This window comes from Papaver somniferum, chromosome 5 (genome assembly GCF_003573695.1).
Source record: "Papaver somniferum cultivar HN1 chromosome 5, ASM357369v1, whole genome shotgun sequence".
Classification (NCBI taxonomy): domain Eukaryota; kingdom Viridiplantae; phylum Streptophyta; class Magnoliopsida; order Ranunculales; family Papaveraceae; genus Papaver; species Papaver somniferum.
In genome coordinates, this window is record NC_039362.1 from 173,988,801 (window position 1) to 174,013,456 (window position 24,656).

The 24,656-nt window shown below is 36.9% G+C and overlaps 2 protein-coding genes and 1 non-coding gene across 3 annotated transcripts; 1 reads left to right on the top strand and 2 right to left on the bottom strand.

Annotated features, from left to right (window-relative positions):
• Positions 1–211: 211 nt before the first annotated feature.
• LOC113278180 (UDP-xylose transporter 2-like) lies at positions 212–2,146 on the bottom strand. The gene is made up of 6 exons (XM_026527085.1): positions 2,008–2,146; positions 1,587–1,771; positions 1,387–1,454; positions 1,173–1,305; positions 811–972; positions 212–709 (listed from the first exon to the last, which is right to left on the bottom strand). Exons 1-6 carry the CDS (start codon positions 2,117–2,119, stop codon positions 329–331), a joined length of 1,041 nt encoding a protein of 346 aa, XP_026382870.1. The 5' UTR covers positions 2,120–2,146; the 3' UTR covers positions 212–328.
• Positions 2,147–13,176: 11,030 nt separating this feature from the next.
• Positions 13,177–16,854, top strand: LOC113283712 (serine/threonine-protein kinase STY13-like). Its single transcript, XM_026533036.1, has 6 exons — positions 13,177–13,866; positions 14,116–14,248; positions 14,333–14,528; positions 15,104–15,228; positions 15,462–15,620; positions 16,261–16,854. The coding sequence occupies exons 1-6, from the start codon at positions 13,673–13,675 to the stop codon at positions 16,546–16,548; spliced, it is 1,095 nt and encodes a 364-aa protein (XP_026388821.1). The 5' UTR covers positions 13,177–13,672; the 3' UTR covers positions 16,549–16,854.
• A 1,679-nt stretch (positions 16,855–18,533) lies between these two features.
• TRNAE-CUC lies at positions 18,534–18,606 on the bottom strand. The gene has a single exon. It is a non-coding gene; the product is annotated as a tRNA-Glu (tRNA).
• Between the last annotated feature and the right edge of the window lie 6,050 nt (positions 18,607–24,656).

The window sequence follows — 24,656 nt, forward strand, 5'->3', positions numbered from 1 at the left end:
TTTTTTTTATTTTTTTTTGAAGCATCCACACCATGTAAATGTGGAGTAACCAATACATATAGTTCAAAATCCGCGGGACTAAAGAATTTCAAATATATAAATGAGTAACGAAATAATGAAACATATAACAGTTTAAAGAACCCGACAGGATCATTTCTTTTGTGTATATCAGAACAAAGCATACTGTCAAGTCAAGCTCAATGGTCGGAGTACTTTCATAAGAATTGAATATAGCCAACTATGGAGTACAAATATAGCTGCATTAAATTTCACAGTTGCTGACATTTTCAGAGCTGACGAACCAATAGTAGGGAAAGACGAAAAGAATTCATGCATGTAGGTCTTTCCTTAAGCTCCACCCTGGGTCTTCTGCAGCTGCATCATTATGGACATTACCACTTCTAACTTCAATGCTTGATAGCGGATCAGTCACGTTATCTTCCAACTTCAATGCTGCTTCACTAGCCTTTAGTTGGCTCTCAAGAGTACAGCAATAGGAATATAGTAGCATCCCAACCAAAGCTACAAAGATTCCAGCAATGTTGCGCCAGCTAAAGGGATCACGGAGCAAAATATATCCAAAGCCCAAAACTAGGCATGTTTTCAGATGTCCCAGGACTTGGTAGGTTACAGGAGATGTCTTTCCAATCACAAGAAATGTACTGAAGTTCACAGAGACCGAGATTAGACAGGATAGTACAATGAACACCTGCAAAACGATATGGCTAATATTAACACCCCGGGCCAAAAACGTGAAGAGAAATGAGACTATGAGAGAACAATATTCAAGAATGAGTCTTAGAAACTCACCAACACTTGAGGCGTATAATTGAAAGCGAAAACATTTTGCTTAGTAAGAAACATGTCGAGAAATGGTCCTGCAATAAACAATGTTGCTGCTTGATACGGGCAAGACTGGTACAAGAGTTGCGTCGAGGAAACCTTAAATTTCTTCTGTATGGTATTAGTCATCTGAGAAGAACTGGTTAAGATTGACACAAGAAACACAGAAACAAATTGGAAATAAATTAAACGCTAAGGAGCATATGCGTTTTAGATGAATTCTAATGCAAATAGCATTGTTCTAAGGAGATTAAACTTTGATGTGATTCTATATCGGAACAATGTGGTACACTTTGAAGGTAAATAATGAAAAATCCACATGAGGATACAATCTGAGCAATGCAAGTTGTGAGAACTGCAAGCAAAGATAAGATGGAACCCAGAGTGTTGAGTTGTAGATCAGTCACAGTTGCAATTCCGACACCCAGAAGAAGAATGCTGAGTGAAAATTGAATACTTCTGCTGCAATAAGGATAAAGAAAGTATCAGCACAGACTGAAATTAACAAAGATTACAAGCAACAAATACATAGCGCAAACCAACCTGAATTTCTTCTGAAAGAAAATTGTCTGCAAGAAAACAGTGCAAGGGATAATTGCGAGTTTTGTCATCTGCATCAGAATGTGCAAAAGAATCCAGTCACTTTCAATTTCACGCAAACTAGTGATTGCTAAAGATATTTACACTTATACTAGAATGCAAGAAAGTTAACAAGAGTAGATAATAACTAATAAGAACTCAACCTGATAGAAGCCAACAGAATTGAACCCCAAACTAAGATTCAAAAGTCCAATGGATATACCATTAAGTACCCCAAAACCCATTACAGCTCTCGCTTCAAATGGTTTGTGTTCAAACAATTTCATCCTTAATGCCACATGAAGCGAACAAAATGTAACCAGTAGATGCCAACTTGTCAAAGTCGTAGCTGCATATAAAACACGCAAATAAACAAATACTTAAAAAGAAACAAAGCAGAATCTAGCATTATTAAAGCATAAAACAAGAAAAAACCACTCGCAATTTTATATTAATTTAGTTTAGCTTTAAGAACATCATTTTTCATGCAGTATCGTGCAAGGCTGTAGGTCATCATTTGCAGTTAGCCCTGAGTAGTGAGTACAAAACATGATCTTAAAGCCATTGCAAGATAATCTTACTCACCGAAATGAAATCCGAGTGAGGTAATGAGTGCTTTGTTGCAAATCACTATAGATACCGATGAAACAACTGAGAGGCTCAAAGCTCCTACAGTTTCAAGCTGAAACTCACTCATCTTCTTCTTCTTCCTCTTCTTCTTGTCTAGTTTCTTACAACAAAAATTAGCATTTTCAAAACCTTATATCTTCTCAAGATTCAAGAATCAAATGGGAACACTTAATATTGTTTATGACCAAAATCTTCTTTAAATTCAGTTATCTATGGCCTTTATTGTCCTAACTTTTGTTCCTTTTTAGCTTTTTTATTTCCTAGTTGAGTGGTTTCAGAGTGATGATGATGATGATTAATGTGTTAGAGACAGACATGAAATTCATGAATGTGAAAGAAGAAAAATAAGGACATTTTTCTGCATGTTTTACGCCGGTTTATCTGTTGTTTTTTTTTTGGACAAAAACTGGCACTGTTTTAATGTCTCTTAAAAGGTAATCCCTATTAGCTCGTAAATCCTTTAATTAAAAGATCTCAGTAGTCTTAGTGCATCTTTTATGACACTTTAATGTTCAATCACGAACTTTAATTCGTTATTCGTTGTCGGAATCGATTGCATGGATGCACAAGTTAATTCGTTATTCGTTGTCCGAATCGATTGCATGGATGCACAAATTAACAAGACTCAGTCAAATTTCATGAATCAGTCTGAGAGGTAATGAAATGGTGGTCTCAAAAACACGATTAACCGACCCACACTGAAATAAAGCCACGCATTGGTTTCGCACCTGAAAATGCTCATGGTAATTTCCAAAGGAATTTACTTTTTCTACCACCATATAAAGTATAAACGTAGTGCTACATTTTTTTTTGCTAAGAGGGTGTTTCAACAACACATAAAGGAGTACTTTTTTTATTTGAAAAAAGTTAAAGCCTGATGGGCGCGAAGCTGAAAAATGACTTTTAGAAGTAAGACTATAACTTCTCATTTCTGAAAGAATTTTTTAAAAAAAAATTTGTTTTTTTTGATGAACAATCAGATCACAATACAATCAATCCAAAAAAGTAATTACATGATTGTTTACAAGAAAAAGAACCTGGCTAAATTGGGGCCTATGCCACTTAATTGGGACCTATGGATTTCTTCATCCACCCAATAGAGATAAGGGGTGTCTAAAATATTGTAAAAATACTAAACTAACCCTTAAAGAAACCTTAATTATTCTAACACAAATACAAATACAAATAAAAAACCATAACTTAATTAACAAATACAAAAATCATTAATCAAAATTCAATTTATTTTTCAATTTCCATCAAAACCAAAACTAAATCTTAATCAATCACAAACAACAATTAAAATCTTCTTTTGTTGTTTGTAAAAAGAAAACTCAAAAACAGACAATTAAAGTGGTTGCGTTAAATCCCTTTAAACCATTCCTTATAAGAGATACTCTACAATGATTTACCTCTAAATCTTAAAAATTCACTCATTAAGTTTTCCGAAAATCCACCCAGAATCGGTTTATATGTTCAGCACAGTAATCTGATTGTAATCTTAATCGGATTTTAATGTGAACATACATAAACCGATTCTGAGTTGATGTGATGAACATCAACTATAATCGGATTACATTAATACACATATAAACCAATTCAGGATTCCTATTCGGATCATTTTGGGGCATATGTAATCCGATTGTTTAGTTAAAAATCTTTGTACCCTTTTCTTCCAATAATGGGATTATATTATCCTCCATATAAACCGATTTTGAAAAAGCTGCAACAAACTAACTCCAGAATCGGACTCTATAAATGAATAAGAAGTTCGATTTTGTTACAAATTTCTATAAATGAGACCAAGTTACCCAAAAAAAGAAAATCACTTTCATTCATTAAGTTTGGTTCAAGTTTGCAAAATACAATATAAGAAAGCGACAAAATATAAGCATCTGATAGATCAAGTTTTTAACATAAGGAAAATACTCATTCCAACAAATGGAGACCATTGAATTGATCTGACTCGATCAATTCCTCTCATCGCCTCATGTTGGGATCGTACTTTTTTAGCCACTTCTTGGTGACCCCGTGACCTCATTTAACTTACCTACCGGTGGTAATGGACAATCATTACGTACTCCAAGACCATTCATCACTTTAGAGAACTTGTATACCTTACTACCATCGGGTCTCTTGGGTCTATTAACTATAATCTTAAATGGGAAACTATACTTCTTTGATTTAGTAATGTATTCCCTTGTCGTATTCTTCACGTACAGTCTTTCCTTTGCCCAGTGACTTTCTTTCTCTCCACCTCTCTCACAAACAATTTCCAAACGATATTGACTTGAATGACGGCCTAAAACTAAGGCGCATTTGATCTCTATTCCCTTGTCTATAAACCATTACTTTGCATCGTTTCTATCTTGCCATTCCAAATCGGTGAAATAATGGGAAGAGGTATCAGGACCCAGCAGAGATACAGCTTTGGGTTGATCTTCATCAAACGCCACAACACTCTACAACAAATATCAACAAGTTGATGATTCAAAATCGGTTTATATGTTACAGTCGATTAAACTGATTCCTCACAATCGGTTTTATGTGCAACTATAAAGACCGATTTAAGATTTGTCTAAAAAATTTCAAAGTACACGATCGGTTCACGTCTCGTGTCATATAATCCGATTGTTGTTCACATTTCTCCTGGAACTTTAAAATCGGATTACATACACACGAAAATAAACCGATTGTCGACTTACGTGATTATTCAAGTGAAGAAATCGGGTTATGAACATCACCAACAAAAACCGATTCTGGTCACGTACCCATCGCGCCAAAAATTTACTACAATCGGTTCATATGGTGATGAACAAAGACCGATTTCTGTACCCAATTTGGGGATTTTACCCAGAATCGGTTTATGTAGTGTTATCGAACAAACCGATTCTGGGTTAAAGTTTTGAAAAATTTTCCTTTTTTGGGCGATTGGGACATGTTTCTAGATCGTTACAACTCATACCTGTTTATTAAGAGCATTATCATCTTCTTCCCGACGAAATTATTCTTGTGCTTGAATAATATCCTCAAGCATTCTTTGGTTGACATCCTCTTCTACTTTCAACAAATTATCCAATTCGGTAGGATCAAAATCATGATAATCCGATGCGACCACTTCTTCATCACTACTAGAGTCTTCATCATCACTATAAAGTTTCATTTTTGCTAAGAAAATCACAAATCATAATTTTTTTCTTTTTTCCCTCTACTTCTTCTTTCCCTCCAAACCTTAAAAGAGGAAATGAATTTCTACTCTAGTCCTAACACTATAATCAAACTCAAACACTAATTAATTTAACTAATACTAACTTAATTAATCATCACTAATTTAATAAGGGCATATTAGACATTAACATAAATAGTGGATAAGGGGTTTCTACAAATTATTTCTTAATGACCCTATTTTGTCATGTAGTTACAGGCCCTAATTTAGCTAGGAAAAAGAACATCAAAATACAAGAAACTTAAAACCCAAATACTAATAAAGACACCAATTACATGTAATTCGTGAAGAGAAAGAGAAAAATACCGCAAAGGTACCCAATTTTGTATGAAAAGTAGAGAGAAAAGATGGTATAACCCGGAATCAATTCCGACTATTTTGAATGTTTGTCTTCTATGACAAGAGATGCTCCAAAAACAAAGGAGTGATTAGCCCTTAATCTTGTATATGTGAACGAAAAACCCGGATGCCCTAAATCCCTTTCGTTGAAGATGAACTCAAAGTTATGACGTGTTGAATCGCCGATGTTCTCGAATCTAGAATAACAAGCCATGAAACAACCAACAAAGATTGAACAAATCACCATTAACGTGAAGAAATAATCGCTCTCAAAACGAAGAAAAAATCGCCCAAAAAGCGAAGACAAAATCATCCAAATGGTAAAGAAATGTGTCAAAAGATACCATAAATTAAAAAACAACATCTTATTTTATTAGAAAATCTATTAAAATTAAAGAAAACCAATAATCCTTGCTCAGATCTGGTCTACAAGGACCAAATATGAGCAAGATGAAGATGAAGAGTTTTTGTTTGTTTTTTTTTTTTGGAGAGAGAAAGAGAGAGAAGCGTTTTGTTTTGAATTTTTTAAATTTCTGATCTTTGTAGACTATTTCTCTACTTAATGTTGTCATACACGGTATAATTGTACCTGCAAATATATGGTCATGTTACGTATGTTCAACCTTTATTCATAAAAGTCGATTCATCCATAATAATGTCGAGTGCATGGTCCAAGGGACAGGGTTTCAGGTTAGTGGGTGATGATAATTGGACGCGTTGTAAAGTATGATGCATATATTTCTAGTCAAACCTAACATTCAAATGGCAACTATGCCAAAACCCAAATTTATATGCATTTATGGAGATCGGATATCTTCGTGAAAAATCAAATATGGCCAACATTGGGATTCAACAAATAATACTAAAATACAAAGTGCAAAGATGATCTTGCCAGACTTGCCTTTCTGCATAAAAACAAATAGTATGCCAAATCTAGAACGATGATTGATGCCAAAGTATGGTCTTGATTGTTGTTTTACCTTTCTGCATAAAGACAACACCGACAATATCAACTTGCAACCAAAATATTCCTAACCTAATATCTTCCTCTCATGTTTCCGAGGATGAGCGACGCTTTAAAAAATTATGTTTGACATATCAGGTGGCATGGTAAACGAGTTGCGTCATTATGGGAAAACCACTGAACGACAGAGTTTTATTAAAGTGATAGCGATAATGTGAATATCGCTAGCATCATAGATACCATCGCTCGATTTTTCGTTATATCGCTTGTATGACACTATATCGCTCAAAGGCTATTTCCCCCCTCTTTTCCTATATATACGCCCATATACTTCTTCAAATCAATCACACCTACTTCTACATATATTTTACCAATTTCTATATTTGTATCCGCAATTTTAAATTTCGTAATCATCAGTGGAGAGATCTAATGAAGAGAGGAATGTTTTTATGAATCGGGTTAGATTACAGCAACAAATGCATCAGAGGACGTTGCAAGAACTTGACGATGAGGAAGCTGAAGATAATAAACTAATCGACACTCTAATGTTCGTACATTTGGGTCAAATACCTAGAGTTCCAGAGCCAAAAGAAGTATTCTCAAGAAGATATACGTATCGAGGGAGGGAATTTTACCATCAGAAGCTGATGCACGATTATTTTCTTCACCATTGTGTGTACTATGATTAAAATTTTCCAGGTCGATTTCGCATGCCTCGGCATCTGGTGAAAAATATTATCGAAGAGATTTGTCGAGTGGAACCTCAATTTAATTATCAGTTTGATGCAATGAATATTAGAGGTCATAGTTCTGAACAAAAAGTTACTTCGGCTTTAAGGATTCTAGGTTATGGTAAACTAGCGGATGCGAACGATGAGTACCTTTGTATGTGTAAAACAACTTCATTCACTTACCTTTCATTATTTTGTGAAGTAATGATTAATCATTTTGGTCCAACATATTTACGAAACCAACTGAGGAAGATGTTAGAAAAATATTGAGGGAGAATGGGAAAAGGGGATTCTCGGGAATGCTATGTAGTCTTGATTGTATGCATTGGGCATGGCAAGGATGCCTTGTTTATTGGGCCGGTCAATATAAGGGTCATTATCCGAAACCAACCGTCATCCTTGAAGCTGCTGCTTCTTATGATTGTTGGATGTGACACTTTTTTTTTTTGACTTCCGAATCCACAAAATGATATTAACATTTTGCAGAAGTCGCCTCTGTTTGAAGATCCGAAGTATGGAACCAAAACAGAGCGGTTTTAGCGGAAACCCAAAAAACCATTGTAAATAACAACTAAGCATACAAATAAAGTATATCTCTTTTCACGAGAATGAGGGATTTTAACACGAAACCGAAAAACCACTGCAAAGAAAAACGAAGGATAAAAATGAAAAAAAAAACGTGAAAATTCAGCAATTTGTCCTTGTCGGAGAGAAATTGCATTCCTCTCAATAACCATAAGAAATTTTAATGATCATTCTATAAGAAAGTCAATTAGTATAACCATTTGTATTGACAAAAGGTAATGGTGGTGTTATTTACACATGATTATGACTTGCAAATTATGAATTTTTGTTTCGTTTGTCTCAAAACAACGACTATCTTTTTCTATTTTGATATATAGAAATTCCAAGATAATGACTTGTCCAATTGAGCAATATCGTCTTCGTAGAAGAGACTCTCAAATATTAGATTTTTCAAGTTGATGTATGGGGATAGTTGAAAACCATAAAACCAATCTAAACATGTGTTTTCCACCAAGAAAATGATGCTTTGCAGATGTCCTTGAAAATTATAAGAAGGTGCTCGGATACCAGAAAGTAGAAGCATTTTTTAGTTCTCTGGTAACCAAAATTAATCCCAGAAGTTAGAAGTAAAATGTCAACATTTTCTTTCTTTGAAGTCATTTCGAAATTTTATTCTTAACTAATTTTCGAAGTTTTTACTTCTAAAATTTGAAAAGTAATCTCTCAAATAGTATCCCAAACTTGTTATCATTTATCGCACGTTTTGATACACATACAGAAGTAAGTTTTTGGCTATTAGTAGTCAGAAAAGCAAGAAGTTAGTTTACTTTGGAAACAAAAAAATCAACTTTTTGTGATGCAAAATATTTTTATTTTTGACTTCTACTTTCACGAAGGTGAAACATTTCTGCTTTCCAAATTCCAACTACACTATTAATTAATATTTCCCGAAATCATAATTCACCGAGGAAGAAAAACTATTGGCATCTAAAACCGATGTCAAAGAACTTAAATAGTTTTTGAATAGGCCAAATAAGATATTACCGACATGACAAAGTAACTGATAGATGGAGCCCACAACTATAAAGAAAATTGAGATGTAGGAGTAGACAAATGAAATTAAAAGAAAAAGGCTAAGGTAATGCATTCTTGTGACCACCATTGAAAATGATATCCTACCACAAAATATATTCTTTTTTTTTGAATAATAATATAAGAAAAAGGTAAACTCGTGCGTAATCATATTGAGCATGCCACATTGCCTCCACCACACAAATCTCGAATCATAAAACTCATTTTTTATGCTTATATATTTATTTTTTTTTATATCGATTGCTCAAAATGCTTATCCATGGAATATCATCTTCCATTTGGTGAGTAGTAACATCATTCATCATCATCAACTTAACAAATAAGAACAAAAAACATGATGTTTAGAGCAACCACAATCATAAACGGGACTAAAGACCAAACGCCATACCAAAAGCTAAATTTATTTGGCATTTTCAGAGGTCAAGCGTAGTGGTGAAAGACTAAAATTTAGTCAGGCGAACAAAATAACAACGTATGAAATGGAACGGATATACAATGAGCGTACAATGGTCAGGCGTTGGTATTGTGGGCGTATGTATGGGACGAATGTATTTTGAACGCCTGGTGTTGGGCGTGAGTATTACTAACGCCTGGCAACAGACGGAAATGAAAGACTACGCCCAATCAGCAGACGGAAATGAAATACTACGCCCGATCAGCAGGCGGACTTATAGCAAACGTCTTGTTGGGGGAGTAATTATTGTATATGTTGGGCGGTGATAGTATATGCGCTTGATGTGAGGCGCTAATAATACTCTCGCCCCAATCAGGCGCTGATAATACTCTCGCCTCAATCAAGCGCCCTTTATATCACCGCCCCATCTCAAGCGCCCTTTTAATAAACGCCCCACTGTCAAGCGGCCCTTATACTTACGCTTAAACCATACGCTCATTATATCTTCGTCCCACTATACTTGGGTTTGGTCTGGGTTGACGACTAGTTTTAGTCTCAAACCCTAAAATCCAGACCAAATATGCTTATAGTCTGTTCCACTACGCTTCCAATCCTGACCAAATTTGGGTATAGTCCCTAATTATGATCGTGATTGTGGATGCTCTTATTAGGCATATTTATAGCATCTGCAAATTTCAACAGGGTTGTAGTACTAGCTAATCAATCTATCTACATCTTTATTGACTACTGACTGCACTGGACTCAGTCGTCAATTTAACAAAGCAGAAGCACAGCCGCAGAGGCAGCAGCCTTGGTAACTTTCTCTTTCGAACTAGTCCCCTCGAATCAATGAGGAGGTCGGCGAGTAGCGACTAGCGAGTGATAACTCCACCCACACACCTCCTTTTTCAATCTTAACGTAAATGAATGGATATTATGTTGCGTCAGAGCGTCCACAATGGACGACTAAACCCAAATATAGTGTCCAGTGGATAGGCATAGTGGGACGGACCATCGATCAAAATTTGATCAAAGACTAAAATCCAGACCAAATTTGGTCCGCGACCAAGACCAAACCCAAATATAGTCGGGCGTTTATATAGTCCACGCCCCATCACCAGGCGGACGTATAGTCCACATCCCACCCCGGGCGGACGTATAGTCCACGCCCACACCAGGCGAACGTATAATGCACGCCCGTTTTTTTTTCTTTTGTGTGGGGCGTTGTTTATACCTCCGCCCCACTCTTTACAAAGTTCAAATGCATGGGGCGGGCTTAATACCTCTGCCCCATTTTTTTTTTTTTTTTTTTTATTTCTTTTTGAATCTTTCTACACACCGGGCGAACGTATAGTCTCCATCCCACACCAGGCGTTGGTATAGTCCACGCCCCACACCAGGCGAACGTATAATATACGTCTGACCAAATTTAGTTTTTCCACCGTAGCGTCACACACCAGACTAAACCCAAAATTTAGTCTTTTTTTTCCTCTTTGGTCTTTGGTTATACTCGCACCACTGCAGTTGCTCTCATCCACCATTTTTAGTTCAAACAATTTTTTTTGTGGTGTATCCAAAGGCAATATCCACGACACAATGCTAGGTCATTATAGATGGTAACTAGGAATGGAACCAACTGCGTATGCTTAGGATGACTGTTCCGTCCAACATATATATATATATATATATATATTCATTCACTCCCTTTCAAAATAAAATAAAATAAAATGATATTTCACATTTTTAACTTGTTTATCCTGGCGATATTGGGATATATCCAGATTAATTGTCATTTTATTCCCATCTAAATTAGTGTGCTAAAAGGGGTCTAAAAGGTGTTAAAAGATCAAATTACCCGTACTAAAACAACCATGCCGACTAAAACATATTCAAAAAGATTTCGAAATCTTTCTTCAAAACTCTAACTATACATGATGAAAACGAATCAAACGTCGGCAGGGTATTTTTTTATAGACCTTGCCGACTAAAATATAGTCGGCAGTAGGGGTTAAACATGCTTTCAGTTTTCCGCCGTAACCAGACCGAACCAAACCAAACCATTTACTAATGGATTGGTTATGGTAAAAAAAATTGGAAACCGACATTACTGGTTCGGTTTAGGTTTGACCTAAAAACCGAAACAAAAACAAATGGAAAACCGATAAGTATAGGTCGTTGATTAAAATCAGATAGATTTAATCTACCCCGTCCATCTCACTCTTTGTAAACCTAACTTCTACCCTTACCCCAGACGAGTTCATTTTTTCTCTTTTTCTTTTCTTCGTCTCCAGTCGGCATTCGGCAGAATCTTCAACTGAGTTATGAATTTGGAGCATGCAGAACTTGGAGTTTATGTATTTTGAATCTGTAATGTTTATGTTTTGAACTATGCTTATAAACTTGAGTTATGAACTACGTTTGTGTGTTAATTACATTCTGCAGGTAGGTTAAAAATATTCAACTGTCATTTTTTTAAAAGATTTGAACTGTCAGTTTCAGAAAACTAACAACAATCGGTTTTCCATTAACCCAATGGAACAAACCGAAACCGGCTAAAACCAGTTTGAAACCGAAACAATGGTTAATGGATTAGTTTGGTTTAGATTTTTAGAAACCAATAGTATTGGTTTCGGTTTTGGTTTGGCTGGAAACCGAACCAAAACCGACCATGAACAACCCTAGTCGGCAGGGTATAAGGTTGAATACCTTGCCGACTTTTCATCTCTGAGATTAGCAGTTACAAGGTCGTCACGGTATCCATTCCTATACCTTGCCGACTATATTTTAGTCGAGAGGTTATGAAATTAATACCTTGCTGACTATAGTTTAGTCGGCATGTTATTAAATTAATACCTTGCCGACTAATCATGCATTTGTAACACCTTTCTCTGTATGTCAAAACTCCTATAGTCGGCAGGGTATTTTTTGTCAAAAGTCTACCCACATCCATGCGTTCAATCTAAAATAAAACCTAATTTCAAAATTTTAATCAACTAATTAACTAACTAAATTAATTACCCTAATCACATTTATTAGTGTTAATTAATCAAGGGTAGATTAGTCATTTTTGTAAATATTTGTATTTTACTTCAAAATGACCTTATTTTGTCTCGTTTGGTATACCCCAATTAATTTGGCTATATCCCAATTTGGCCAGGTTGTTTTTGTGTCTCTTCTTTCAGTAAAAATGAAAGATAAAAGCATCATTTTTTTCCTCAAACTCACATAATATTTTTTTATTTTGATTTTGTATCAAAGAAAAGAAAAAAAAAGCGAGTGAAATTCTTAAGTAATCAACCCACTTTAACTATAACTATATGAATAGTTGGTATGACGATTAGTACATTGAACATTTTTCTCGGCCATGTGAATGGACAAACCAGATTAGGAGAGTTCCTCGCTATAATCATAATTCACAATGAAAAACAACCTCCTGTTCTCTCTTGGTGAGAGAGAGACCCGCCCAGCTTTTCCTTTCACGCACGATCATGGTTATCGTCGAGAAAATCCAGCTTCACGTGTAGCTGCATAACCCAACAAAATGACCTGCTCCAATTCGGATGGACTATGGAGGGAGTATTTGTCGTTCAAACACTGTAGTTGAGCTTGAGTTTTGCATGGGACGGATATTCCTTTTATCGAGAAGGAGACTGTGGGACCACTAAGGTTTGACTGGAAATGATTTGTTTGACCATCTTTTTTTAGACACGACACGAGGAGTATTTTAGTGTAGTAAATTTCAAGGAACCTATGATAATCTTGTTTTGAGAGGTTGCCTAAAAGTAAGTTTTAAGTTCATACTTATCTCATATCAAGTGCTAAATAAAACTTCCAGGTTCCGGTATGACCAACGGAGCAAACGTTTGTCTGATCCCCTTCCGGTCAAAGGTCGGAAATCTATGCTCTCCACGTGTCGGGACATTACTGGTCAGTAAGTTTGTCTTTCAGAAGAACCTACTTTTTTTTCTTTCTCTTCCCACTACTAGAAGTTTGAACCACTCCTACTCCTCCACACACCAGAAGGCCTGGAAAGAAAGAAAGAATATCTTCACCAAAACGCTTCTTCCTTCCATTCCTCTGATTCAGAAGAAGAAAGTGAAAGCAGTACCAGAAGAAGTTTGGTAGGATCAGAACATCAAAAATAGAAAAACTAATCATAGACTTTATTTATTAAAGAGATAGAGATAGGGATATAGATTGTTTTTTTTTTTCTTTCTAGATGTTTAGTTTTTTAGAGTTACTACTATTCAATAGAAAAATTCTTCTTGAAATTAGGTTCTGGTTTGATGCTTGGAGAACATACAGGTAATTTTATTATTCAAGATTACAATTAGTTCTGCTGCTACTACAGTATGAGTTGTTGTGAGGAAGGAGTAATTAGAAAACAAGAAGTAGTATTGAAGAATCAAACAAATTCAAATTCTTCTTCTACTGTGTTTCCTGCTGAGAAGTTTGATATTGATAAGAAATTATTAATTGATCCTAAATTACTCTTTATTGGAGCTAAGATTGGTGAAGGTGCTCATGGCAAGGTTTATGAAGGAAGGTATAATTTTCTCAATTTCTTTTGCTCATTTTTTTTTTCCAATTGATTTTGTGTAGTTTTAGTGTTTGTTGATATGTATGTGTGAGTGTGTTTTGATTTGCTATTTATCAAATGTTGTTATTGTTTTTCAATTGATTTTGTTATGGCGAAGATATGTGTAGTTTTAGTGTTTGTTGATATGCCCTGTGTGTGTTTTGATTTGTTATTTATCAATCCTGCTGTTGTTGTTCTTGTTGTTGTTGGTTTCAGGTATGGTAATCAAATTATTGCAGTTAAAGTTCTTAATTGTGGGAGTAATCAAGAAGAGCGAGATGTACTCGAAGGACGGTTTGTTCGTGAAGTCAGTATGATGTCTAGAGTTAAACATGCAAATCTTGTTAAGGTAGTAGTTGATTTGTGGTGCTAGTTTTTGAGTTGAATTTCATTTTGTGTTTATTATGATATGGTGGGTTTATTGCTGTTGCAGTTTATTGGAGCTTGTAAGGATCCTATTATGGTGATAGCTACGGAGCTTTTGCCTGGGATGTCTCTACGGAAGTACTTACTCAGCATCCGACCGAAACGACTTGATATTCGCGTGGCTATAGGTTATGCGCTTGATATTGCTCGTGCCATGGAGTGTTTACATGCCAATGGGGTTATACACAGAGATTTGAAACCTGGTATGTTGTGGAAATGTTGAGTTGTGCAGCAATTACTTTGTTTTTATGTGCTAGAGTCATATCCGGTCTGTGCAGTGTTCCCAATGTTAGGACTTTTGGATGTTTGTTCGTCAAAGTGGTTAGTGAGGTCATGATGGCTAATTGCTAATGTTTTTTTTTATTTGATTACTTTTTGGTCGTATCATTCTTTTTTGTCTTTATTGCATTCTGTAGTGTAGAAATTCTTAAACATTTAGACTGGTGGCATGTAGGTTCCACCTACCTACAGGCACTGCTCATAGCGCATTGTGGATTGAGGTTATTACTCAGTTGTTGCGATGTGTTATGACCATGAGTTTGGAGGTACAAGTTTTAGGTACATGAAATATCTATACCCAAACTTATATGGATGTTGATTCTTTCTTTTGGTATTCGCTAATTTGGTCATTTGAATTTCTTATTAATTTGGTATTTCTCGAATTGAGTCCAAGGTATGGAATGTATTTGGTCTTTATCAGAACATGTAAGAGCAACTTTTTGTTTTGCCACGCCTTCCCGTGTTGTAAAAGAATAACAAATAAATGCTCATGATGCAGATAATCTCTTACTTACTGCAAATCAGAAGTCTGTGAAGCTTGCTGATTTTGGTCTTGCTAGAGAAGAGTCGGTGACTGAGATGATGACTGCAGAAACCGGAACATATCGATGGATGGCTCCCGAGGTTCTTACTCTTGACCCTTTAGCTTATATTGTTCCTTCTAGTTCATTAAAGAAGAAACATAAAGAGGGTTATTTGTAAACCAGCCCAGCAAGAGTCATCTGGGCAAAGATCATTTGGATAATTAGGAAACAAAAATGGAACAGAAGTCAGAACTACAGACGCATAGATTGTTTTCATTCGTGTTTTTTCTTTTCTTAAGCTTGTTTTACCAGTAATTAGCATGTGTTTTGCAGTTGTACAGCACTGTGACATTGCGGCAGGGGGAGAAGAAACATTACAATAACAAGGTTGATGTCTACAGCTTCGGTATCGTTCTGTGGGAGTTATTGACTAATCGGATGCCATTTGAGGGCATGTCCAACTTGCAGGCTGCTTATGCTGCTGCATTTAAGGTGAGGCAGTGCCCTTCCCTGCGTATGTCCCGTATTTTCTTACATTCTCTAGTGCATATTTTGCGGAAGTAACTGGCTTTTATATTTCTTGATTTCAGTTTTGTGGCGATGTGAACTCTAGAAACTTATACTAGGTAGATGGATCATTTTTTAAACTTTTTTGCCAAGTACATAAAAGCTGCACAAACTCGTCCAATTTATGTGCTATACTAACTCAATTTGTGATCCGCTATAGAACAAAAGTGATTTGATACCTGAGTGCATCCAAATATTGATAGTAATCTAGCCATATGCATAGTTCATATCAAAAAGTTTGTACTTCCCCAGAAGATAGGATGATGGCTTGTTGGTTGGTGTCGTCCCCCCTCTTACATACAATGAATAAGATATTTTGGGCAGAGATGTAGTTTGATTAAATCTAGTTCACATGCTAAACCATGAAAATCGCCTCTTCAGTATCTCAAATGTTGCGTTTCTTTTTCTTGTTTAATAGCAATTTATATGATTAGTACTTCAGTACTTGTAGACTTGCACAAAAACCAGAGAGCAAGGTGGTTAGACTTTTTGGTTCTATATCAAAATTTTCCCTGTTTCTTACTTGTGATATGCTTATTGTGTATTTGTCCTTTTGGGAAACCAGCAAATGAGACCGAGTCTTTCTGAGGATATACCACCTGACCTTGCATTCATAGTTCAGTCATGTTGGGTTGAAGATGCTAACGTGCGTCCAAGTTTCAGCCAGATCATTCGCATGCTCAATACATACCTCATCACTGTTTTGCCGCCACCACCTCCTCCGCCAGAACCTGCAACTGTCAAGGTGGCTGTCCCATGTAAGGCCATCATCACCGAGTCATCTGCGCGTGGGAAAGGGAAGTTTGCATTTCTTCGCCAGTTTTTCACCATGAAGCGAACAAAAACCATATGATTAAAAGGCACACTGTCTAAGAGCTTCTAGTTTTTCCTACTACAGAAAAAAAGAAAATGAACAAACCATCTGACCAATATAATATACGCATCCTGCAAATACTAACCAAGGATGAACAACCCAGAAAGAAACAGAAGTAGGAAAAGTGAATCAAGTTAATCTCTGACCTCTTTTTTTGCTTATTGTGCACAACTTGTGGTTATGTAGCTTCAGTATTCGGCTCTTGATATTTTGTACAATCCATTATCACAAAACAAATTAGCTTCATTTTACGGTGAATAGTCGAGTCTTTCGTGTGTTTTTTTCCTTCTTCTTTGCTTTCTTGATCATTGTAATTCGATTACAAGTACAATCACAAGTGCAGGAGCTCAAAATGCATCTTAACCAGAAAAGACAGAGAAATCACCTCCCAAGCAGCAGGCATATAACAATGAATGAGCAGGGATACACACACACTGCTGGCCTGGATTATAATCTCCTCTGTACTCAAACTTTTACTTCGATTTTGAACCCCAAGTCTACGTGATCGTCAACTACGGACCCGTAAGTAGAGACCTACTCCCAAAGCCAGTCCAGGATCAGCCACTAGTCAGCCATTGTTTAGTTATGATTCTGGTCAGAGCACATATATAGCATCTCTCTTCAGAACAGCAGCATATTTTCTTTTTGTTGAGACATCCGAGCATCAAGTAGGATACCCCCATAGACCAGGGCAGTAGTACCTTCTGAGGTCAAGGGAAATGGGGTGGAGAGCCTTTAACCAAAGTGAAAGACCTCAAACGAAGGAATGTTCAAAAGTCGTCACTACATGGCAGATGGTCAATTGTACAAAGAAATTAGAAGCAAAAGGGCAGACTATCACCATTTGGTAGTGATTTATGCCCCAGGGGCATTCTCGTCCATTTTTAGAAAAAGAAATCACTCTGGGTAAAAGAGACTATATGGCACTTCACCGGTTTCATAGTGAGGATCTTCACTCTATGACCTACTGTCTCACCCATTTTGAAAGGTATATTGTGTTTTAACATTCTATCACATTGCCATGGGCGCTCTTAGGACGGCATCAAACTAAGATTTTAGAGAGGGTACATTAGTTTTAACACCCTACAAATATATCCTTATACAACCATAAATACTAGTTTCTTCCCCGTGCGTTGCACGGGGTTAAGTTAATTGAAGTATTACCTGCGCTGAAAATGTAGCCGTAACTAAAAATTGTGTTCCAGTTCATAACTACTAAGTGGTGACGTGATAATCTTCACCACTGTTTTACACCTCTTATTCACATCAATCTACTATTTTTTGAGTTTCAGTGATCAAGTACTACTATTTCTTTGCCGGCATTTGGGTAGGAATAGGATAGTATAATTACTTTTTTGTTTACATAATCACTGAGATAGTCAGGCTTATCCAAATTCCAAGAGCAAGTACTTATACTAATTTTGGAGCTTCTTATGTTGTGCTGATTCTTCTGCTCATGGACACCATCTGTAAATTATCAAATTAAAAACCTAATATTATCCTCATTTGCAGTATACTTGATTTCGATAATAAAACTGGAATCTTAGTTAATAATGAACGAAAACTGGTCTCACTTGTGCTAGATGCATGACTTGCTTGCAATCACCAAATAAAGGTAGCACTTGTGTAAGATACACAATCACAAAAACAACCGAATAGAGACATGGGAGTGTGCACCAAATAAATCAAGAAAAAAAAATCAGGTACATATGTGTGCAAGAACATAAAAATAATTTTGGTACATGCATTTTACAGATGATCTTCTTAACGGGATTCACTAAATGTTAGTGGTGTTATCAATCTACCCAACTATACCTACCTAAAATTGTACGTTTCTGGGTTGGGATTATATTCTTTGGATTTCATTATGAAAAAAGAGAATCTACAATGTTATTTGTGGTGCTACATAATGCATTACTAATATTGTTGGTAGCATATGGAGATTCAACGCGCTTAAACTACAATACCATTTGTGGGAATCGAACCCACAATAACATGGTTGAGAACCATGTGCTCTTCCATTTGAGCTAAAATAGCAAGTAACATTCACTGACGTAATTGAGAATTAATATAGTCAACATTGTGTTGATGACTCATAAGCATATAGGGATATCAAGAATAGATTATACCTGATCCTCGCTTGATGCACACATAATACCGCAAGAACATAAGCCCAAGTCTACCTTGTCTAAAAGAATTTAAACAAAAGTCGTACCCCCATGCCACCACACGTACTCGCAAAGGTTGCAAACAAAATGGATGCATTAAACAGTGGGGGAAATCACCATGTATACTTTATAACTATTTTTTGCAGAGTTTAAAATGTCCTTTATTTGTACAGAACTACAGGTCGGGGGGGAAAAAAAAAAACAAAGATCATTGCTACCTTGCATATGGAAACACCAAAATTTCCTTCAACTGCAAGTAAAATTTATGTCATCTTGAAGCACAACCCATTGTCAAAAGAGAAAAATACTTTCAATCCTAGCCCATACTTAACTTTAATTACCATCATTATATCCAGGAAAAAGATCAAAATAAGCTCAAAACATTAGCAAGTACACCGAAAGAACATTAGCTAAAATATCTTTTGAGATTGAAAAAGAGTAGCAAGAACCTTGGTCAACCTATATAATGAATATTGACTCATATCTTCATTGGCAGAAGCCGGAATTATACAATGAAACTTTCTGTAGATATTAAGCAGCAATACTTATAAGACAACTGTACAGTATTATCAGACATATAATTACTGCGACCAAATGAGGGGGAGGAAACATGATAAAGCCCGAGCCTAGGATATGTATGCACAGATAATATTGGTATATATACAAACTACAATTGAAAAGAATTTCAATCCCAGGAATAAAATAAAAGAGTGCTAACCTGTCTCGCATGTCACTGCCTGCCGGCATACCGATGGAGGAGATAGTGAAATTGCCATACAAAACAGAAATAAGATTTTTCATATAGGATTAGAGGAGCACTAAAATGGGAATTTTCAAAAACAGATTCAAAAGTATGGGGAACCTTGATAATACCCCAACAGTATGGGAACCCAATAATGAGACAGTAAACTTAACTTCAGCAATTATAAAATTACAAATGTGGTATACCCCTAATGTAACGTCAAACATTGATGCAATAGGATGGGAGGAGAGGACCCAATTCACTTCTAATTCTGAATTTTATAATCTGAAACTTCGGTGGATCAACAATAAAAACTAATTGTTAAAGTTTCGTTTAAAACAAAATCAAGAATAAGAAAAGGAGAATTTTATAAGTTATCAAGTTATTAATAGTAGAAAGGGTGAAGAAATACTCCCTCATTCTTTCGTCATCCGAATTCAGGAAACCCCTCTAAATCGCCTTCGTTTATTACTTTAGCCTTCCTTTTTTTTTTTTTGATTGGAAAAGAGGAATTTTATTAGATAAAAAAGAATGTACAGAAAAGCTACAAGCTGTAGCAGTGACAGAGAACAAGAATATAATCAATGAAAAATTGTATCCCAATTAAGCACTGTATGTTGAGACTATTAGTCCCACATTGTTTGGGCAATCTAAGATCCTGCTATTTATATTCCTATGGGCCTCTCCACTTATTGCCAATTGGTTGTGAGTTGGATGCTTGTATTGTAACATGGTATCAGAGCAGGCTTTTTGCGACGAGTCATTGACCGCGCCTTTACTCCGCGTCGCCCGATTTATTGTCCACGTGTTAGACCCAACGAGGCTACACGTGAGGGGGCGTGTTGAGACTATTAGTCCCACATTGTTTGGGCAATCTAAGATCCTGCTATTTATATTCCTATGGGCCTCTCCACTTATTGCCAATTGGTTGTGAGTTGGATGCTTGTATTGTAACACTGTATAAGAGAAATTGGAGTGAATTCTCTTCCCAGCAGCAGCTGCCCAAGAAAGAACTAAGACTTTTGCAATATCGCACAACTCTGTGTCTGTTTTGAAAGCATAGTCGTCAACAAAAGTGTGATTATTTCTCTCATTCCAGAGAGTCCAAATGATGGCAGCAGGGATTAGGTTCCAAAGCGAAGAATTGGCCACCCGTTAAGAAAACTGATCCGCGAGTTTTAATCCGTATTAACCCGAATCCGTGTAACTCGTAACGGGCAAGCTCCGACCCGCCCGTTTGCCAACTCTAGTCATGATTGCGGATCTCCTTTTCTTGAAGCGTCGTCTTCCTGATTTCTTTGTTAGTAGCTTCGGGTATACATCAGCGGAAGCCCCCTGTCGATCGTGACCCCGGACTTTGCATTTGCATTGATTGGCTGAAGTTTCGGCGGATGAATCCATTAGCATAATATTCTTTTGCCCTTTCACCTTTCGCTTCTCTTTCTTTGGGAATCTGCGTCGCCAGGTTCTCTATTCCCCACGTCTCCTTCTTTGGAGCTCTTCTTATTTGCTCTGAAGATTCTCTTTACTCGAGTATAAATACTAATTTGTTTGTCTGCTTCGATCATCATTTCCCTTTGCTTTGTCTTTGATTTTTCCCTTTTCATTCCTTCCTCGTTAATCTCGTGGTTGTAATGGCACACTCCCGGGATAGGCATTCAGTGTTCTTGGGATCGTCCCGGGGTCTAGTGATTAGGGGAAGTTCTGCAAAGTAGACCCGTCGTTTATTGTTAGTCCGGGAAGAGATAGAATGCATAGTGACCCATCGTCGGGTTGTTCATGCTCGTCTTTGGGATGAGTGGGTGGAACAGTCGAAGACACATGAAATGGATCTCCAGTCGAAGGCTTCCCCGGAAGTCTTAGGACACACTTATCAACTTCTTTTGGACATGGATGTTGAGTATGTAGCAGCGCGTCGGTCATTATATGAGGCTCGCCTTTTCTTGGTAAAGTTGGATCAGGCCATTACCCGTCATCGTGCAGCCTATCTATAGAAAAGGGAATTCAATTATCTTCTAGATCTTAATCCGTTTTCTTTTGCGATGTCTCGTGTCTGTCTAGTTCTAGAAATAGTTCGTCTTGAACACCTTTCCCGGGTCCTTCCTATTGTTTTTAATCAGCTCATCTCTCGCCATGCTCATTGAGATACTCTTATAGCAAACTCGGAACATTTGATGGACGAAGTTCGTGATGAAGGTCTCTTGTTGCCTCCTCTGTCACGGCGGAAGGAGGAGCTTTGCTTGCTTCCTTGATAGTTTGGTTTTGTTTCCTTGTTTCGGATGTAAGACTGCGGCTTGTTCCTTTATCGTTTCGTGCGTATTTTTATTCATCGACATTGTGAACGCTAATTATTTAGATTTCATGTTTCTTGCTATGTTTCATGAGTTTCCTCCCCCGTTTTTTTTCCTGGACTCTGCAAAGTTAACTCTATGTAATGGCGGGGGTTTCCGAGATGGGGTGATGTGTGGTTGACGAGTTTATCCATGCTCGAGAATGTGTAGGTGATTCTAAAAATGATGTGTTGGGTAGGGTTTCCCCCCCTTTTTTTTGAAACATCGCCGGGAGAGGGTCCCCCAATTCTGATTAAGTTCAGGAAGGTTGTATATTGTCCAAAATGATTTTACATAGGTATATAGAGTGTGAAATAAGTTCCCTTTTGTGAGTTTTAGATTATGTGGGGCAAGCCCACGTGTAGCATGTCTGGGATTCAATCCCAGTGCCTTTGGTGTAGAGTTTGTACCGAGTATGTGGTTGCATCAATCTAAGTTGATGGGTCGGGGTATGCTGAAGTAGAGTAGTAGAAGACGCAATGCTTTATTCAAAACAAAGGGAGGGGCAATAGGTGTTGCCCCTATGTCGGACATTGTAGATAAAGTTCATTTAGGCATTGTAGACAAAAGCTCTCATCCGGCATACCTGGGGTCGCTCCCAGTGCCTTTTGTGTAGAGTCTTGTCCTGAATACGTGGTTGCATCAGTTTAGTGATGGAAAGCAAGAAAGTCGAGTAAAGACTTAGATTAGCAGAAGCACCATTGTTTTATTCAAAAACAAAGGGGAAAAACAGTGGGTGTAGTTCTTTGTTGAACTTTTGTCGTAGCTAAGATTCGCCTAAGCATAAAACTTTTTCAACCAAATTCCATTGAGTTTTGGAGTTTCGTTTGCCTTTTGTAAAGAGCTGATTCCGAACACATATCCGCATCAAATGATGGTTGTTTCAGTATGAACCGAAGTTAAGAATGACACATTTCATCGGAAGTAGCATTGTTTTATTCATAAAACAAGGAATAAGAATGACTCGTGTCATCGGATGTAGCAATGTTTTATTCATAAAACAAGGAATAAGAATGACTCGTGTCATCGGGAGTAACATTGTTTTGTTCAGAAAACAAAGAATATTGTAGAGTGTTGTTGTAAACATTCTTTCGAGTTTAACTTTGATCTGTTAGCCACATAAGGCTTTCGAGTTTAAGTTTTCTGAAACCCCTAGTGTTAGGTCTTCACAGGTTGGGTTTTTCTCTTTGCCTTTGGACCTTTAGTCATCCGTCCGTCATTGGCTTCGGGTTTGCTCATTCATAGTTCTCATGGCTTCGAAGAAGCTAATCCCGAAACAGCTAGGAAGTTTCTTTCAATGTTTAATTGCTTTGGGTGTTGAGGGCGGAGGCGAGTAGAGCAAGGTGAGGTCGCTGATAAGAAACATTGGTAGTACCCGCAGATGACAGCGGGATGATAGTTTGATGGTGGGCGCGGATTCTAATGGTAGTGGTTATTTCGAGTTGAAGTTTGTTTTTGAATCGGTTGCTGCTGTTATCCGTGATCGAGATGATCATGATGCTGTGTCGACGGTGCATCGAGAAAAGTAGGAGCATGGGTTATTCTCGAGAAGATGGTGAGAGTCTGTGGTGTTTTATCATCATCGTAAATTGATAAATTGATTAACAGTGAAAGTTCAAGTATTGGCCTGTCGTGATGTTGCTGGTGCCGATGTTGGTAGTGATAACGAGTTGGAGCTGTAAGAAAAGATGGAAAACCCGAGTAAGCTACTATGCCATTCATATTGGTGTCATCGGTCTTGTCTTTCACGGATTCCCTGTTCATCATTTCCATCCTCTTATTTCCGTTCCAAGCTTCAATGTTAGTGCAACTAAGTAAAGGTGCACAGACTCTCGTAAACAATTGACTTCTGGCAGCAGACTTAATCTTTCTTTTACAACTTCAAATGTTGCAGAAAGCGGATCTGAGTACAAACAACCATGGAAGCTCAGTAGTTAGTACGCCGAAAACAATGGGAATCTTCGGGTTTAGTATTGATGACTTCGGATGTTGATGGTCGAGAGTGGTAGTGACTTCGAATGACGATGATGCTATTCAGTTGGAGCCAGTTTTGTGGTGTCTTCGATATGTTGTCACCCGAGGTTGCTATCAACTCGAGTTTGCTATCACATTGAAGATATTAAGCAAGATGATATTGCTGGTAATGGTTCTATTAACGTTTTCTTTGATTTTACGCAAGCTATGTCTTCGGAATCCATTTCTGCATGTGGGACATTACAAGAAAACTTGGTTTAAGCGACCAAAATCTTAGCAAGATCTCAAAATTTTGGTCTCTTTAATAGTTAAACAACCATGTTTGCAATTACCAAAAACTTTGGATGCTATTAACATGCTCCCATTAAATCGTAGCTACTAATTAAATTTGTGGGTTGCTCCATTATTTTTCCCAGTACTACATAGCGAGTGGAATAGTAGGTTAGTAGCTATTTACTTCAAGCTACCATGTATCAGCAATTCAAAATATGTTTGGCTGCTAAAAACCTGTCTGAGCAAGCAAGGTATAGCGACCACCAATTCAGAAAAGGAAAGTGGATGATTCTAATAATGGGAAAGGGAAGCGATCACCAATCTAATGTTTGATGTTTGATGTTGAGATGTTTAATTTTGATTTGTAGAAATTTTACGAGGTGGGTTTCCAATAGAAGTTCTATAGTAATTTTACGAGGTGGGTTTCCCATTCTTTCTCATTTTGCTAATCATTTTCATTCAATTTATTTATACACATTCGTTGTATTCAATCCAAAATTTATATGTTCTACATATTTTCTACGATAATAATTCACTTGTTCATTCCCGTCCATTTCTAATACATTACTCGAAATTCTATCTAACTGAAAACCGAAGGTA

What these genes read in the sequence shown, in the direction of transcription:
- LOC113278180 (XM_026527085.1), bottom strand. Translation starts at nt 2,119, where the DNA reads ATGAGTGAGTTTCAGCTTGAAACTGTAGGAGCTTTGAGCCTCTCAGTT. An exon ending in ATTCTGTTGGCTTCTATCAG is followed by an intron (nt 1,455 to 1,586) that starts GTTGAGTTCTTA and finishes ATTCTGATGCAG; the next exon opens with ATGACAAAACTCGCAATTAT. An exon ending in ATTATACGCCTCAAGTGTTG is followed by an intron (nt 710 to 810) that starts GTGAGTTTCTAA and finishes ATCGTTTTGCAG; the next exon opens with GTGTTCATTGTACTATCCTG.
- LOC113283712 (XM_026533036.1), top strand. Translation starts at nt 13,673, where the DNA reads ATGAGTTGTTGTGAGGAAGGAGTAATTAGAAAACAAGAAGTAGTATTG. An exon ending in GGCAAGGTTTATGAAGGAAG is followed by an intron (nt 13,867 to 14,115) that starts GTATAATTTTCT and finishes TGTTGGTTTCAG; the next exon opens with GTATGGTAATCAAATTATTG. An exon ending in AACATGCAAATCTTGTTAAG is followed by an intron (nt 14,249 to 14,332) that starts GTAGTAGTTGAT and finishes TTGCTGTTGCAG; the next exon opens with TTTATTGGAGCTTGTAAGGA.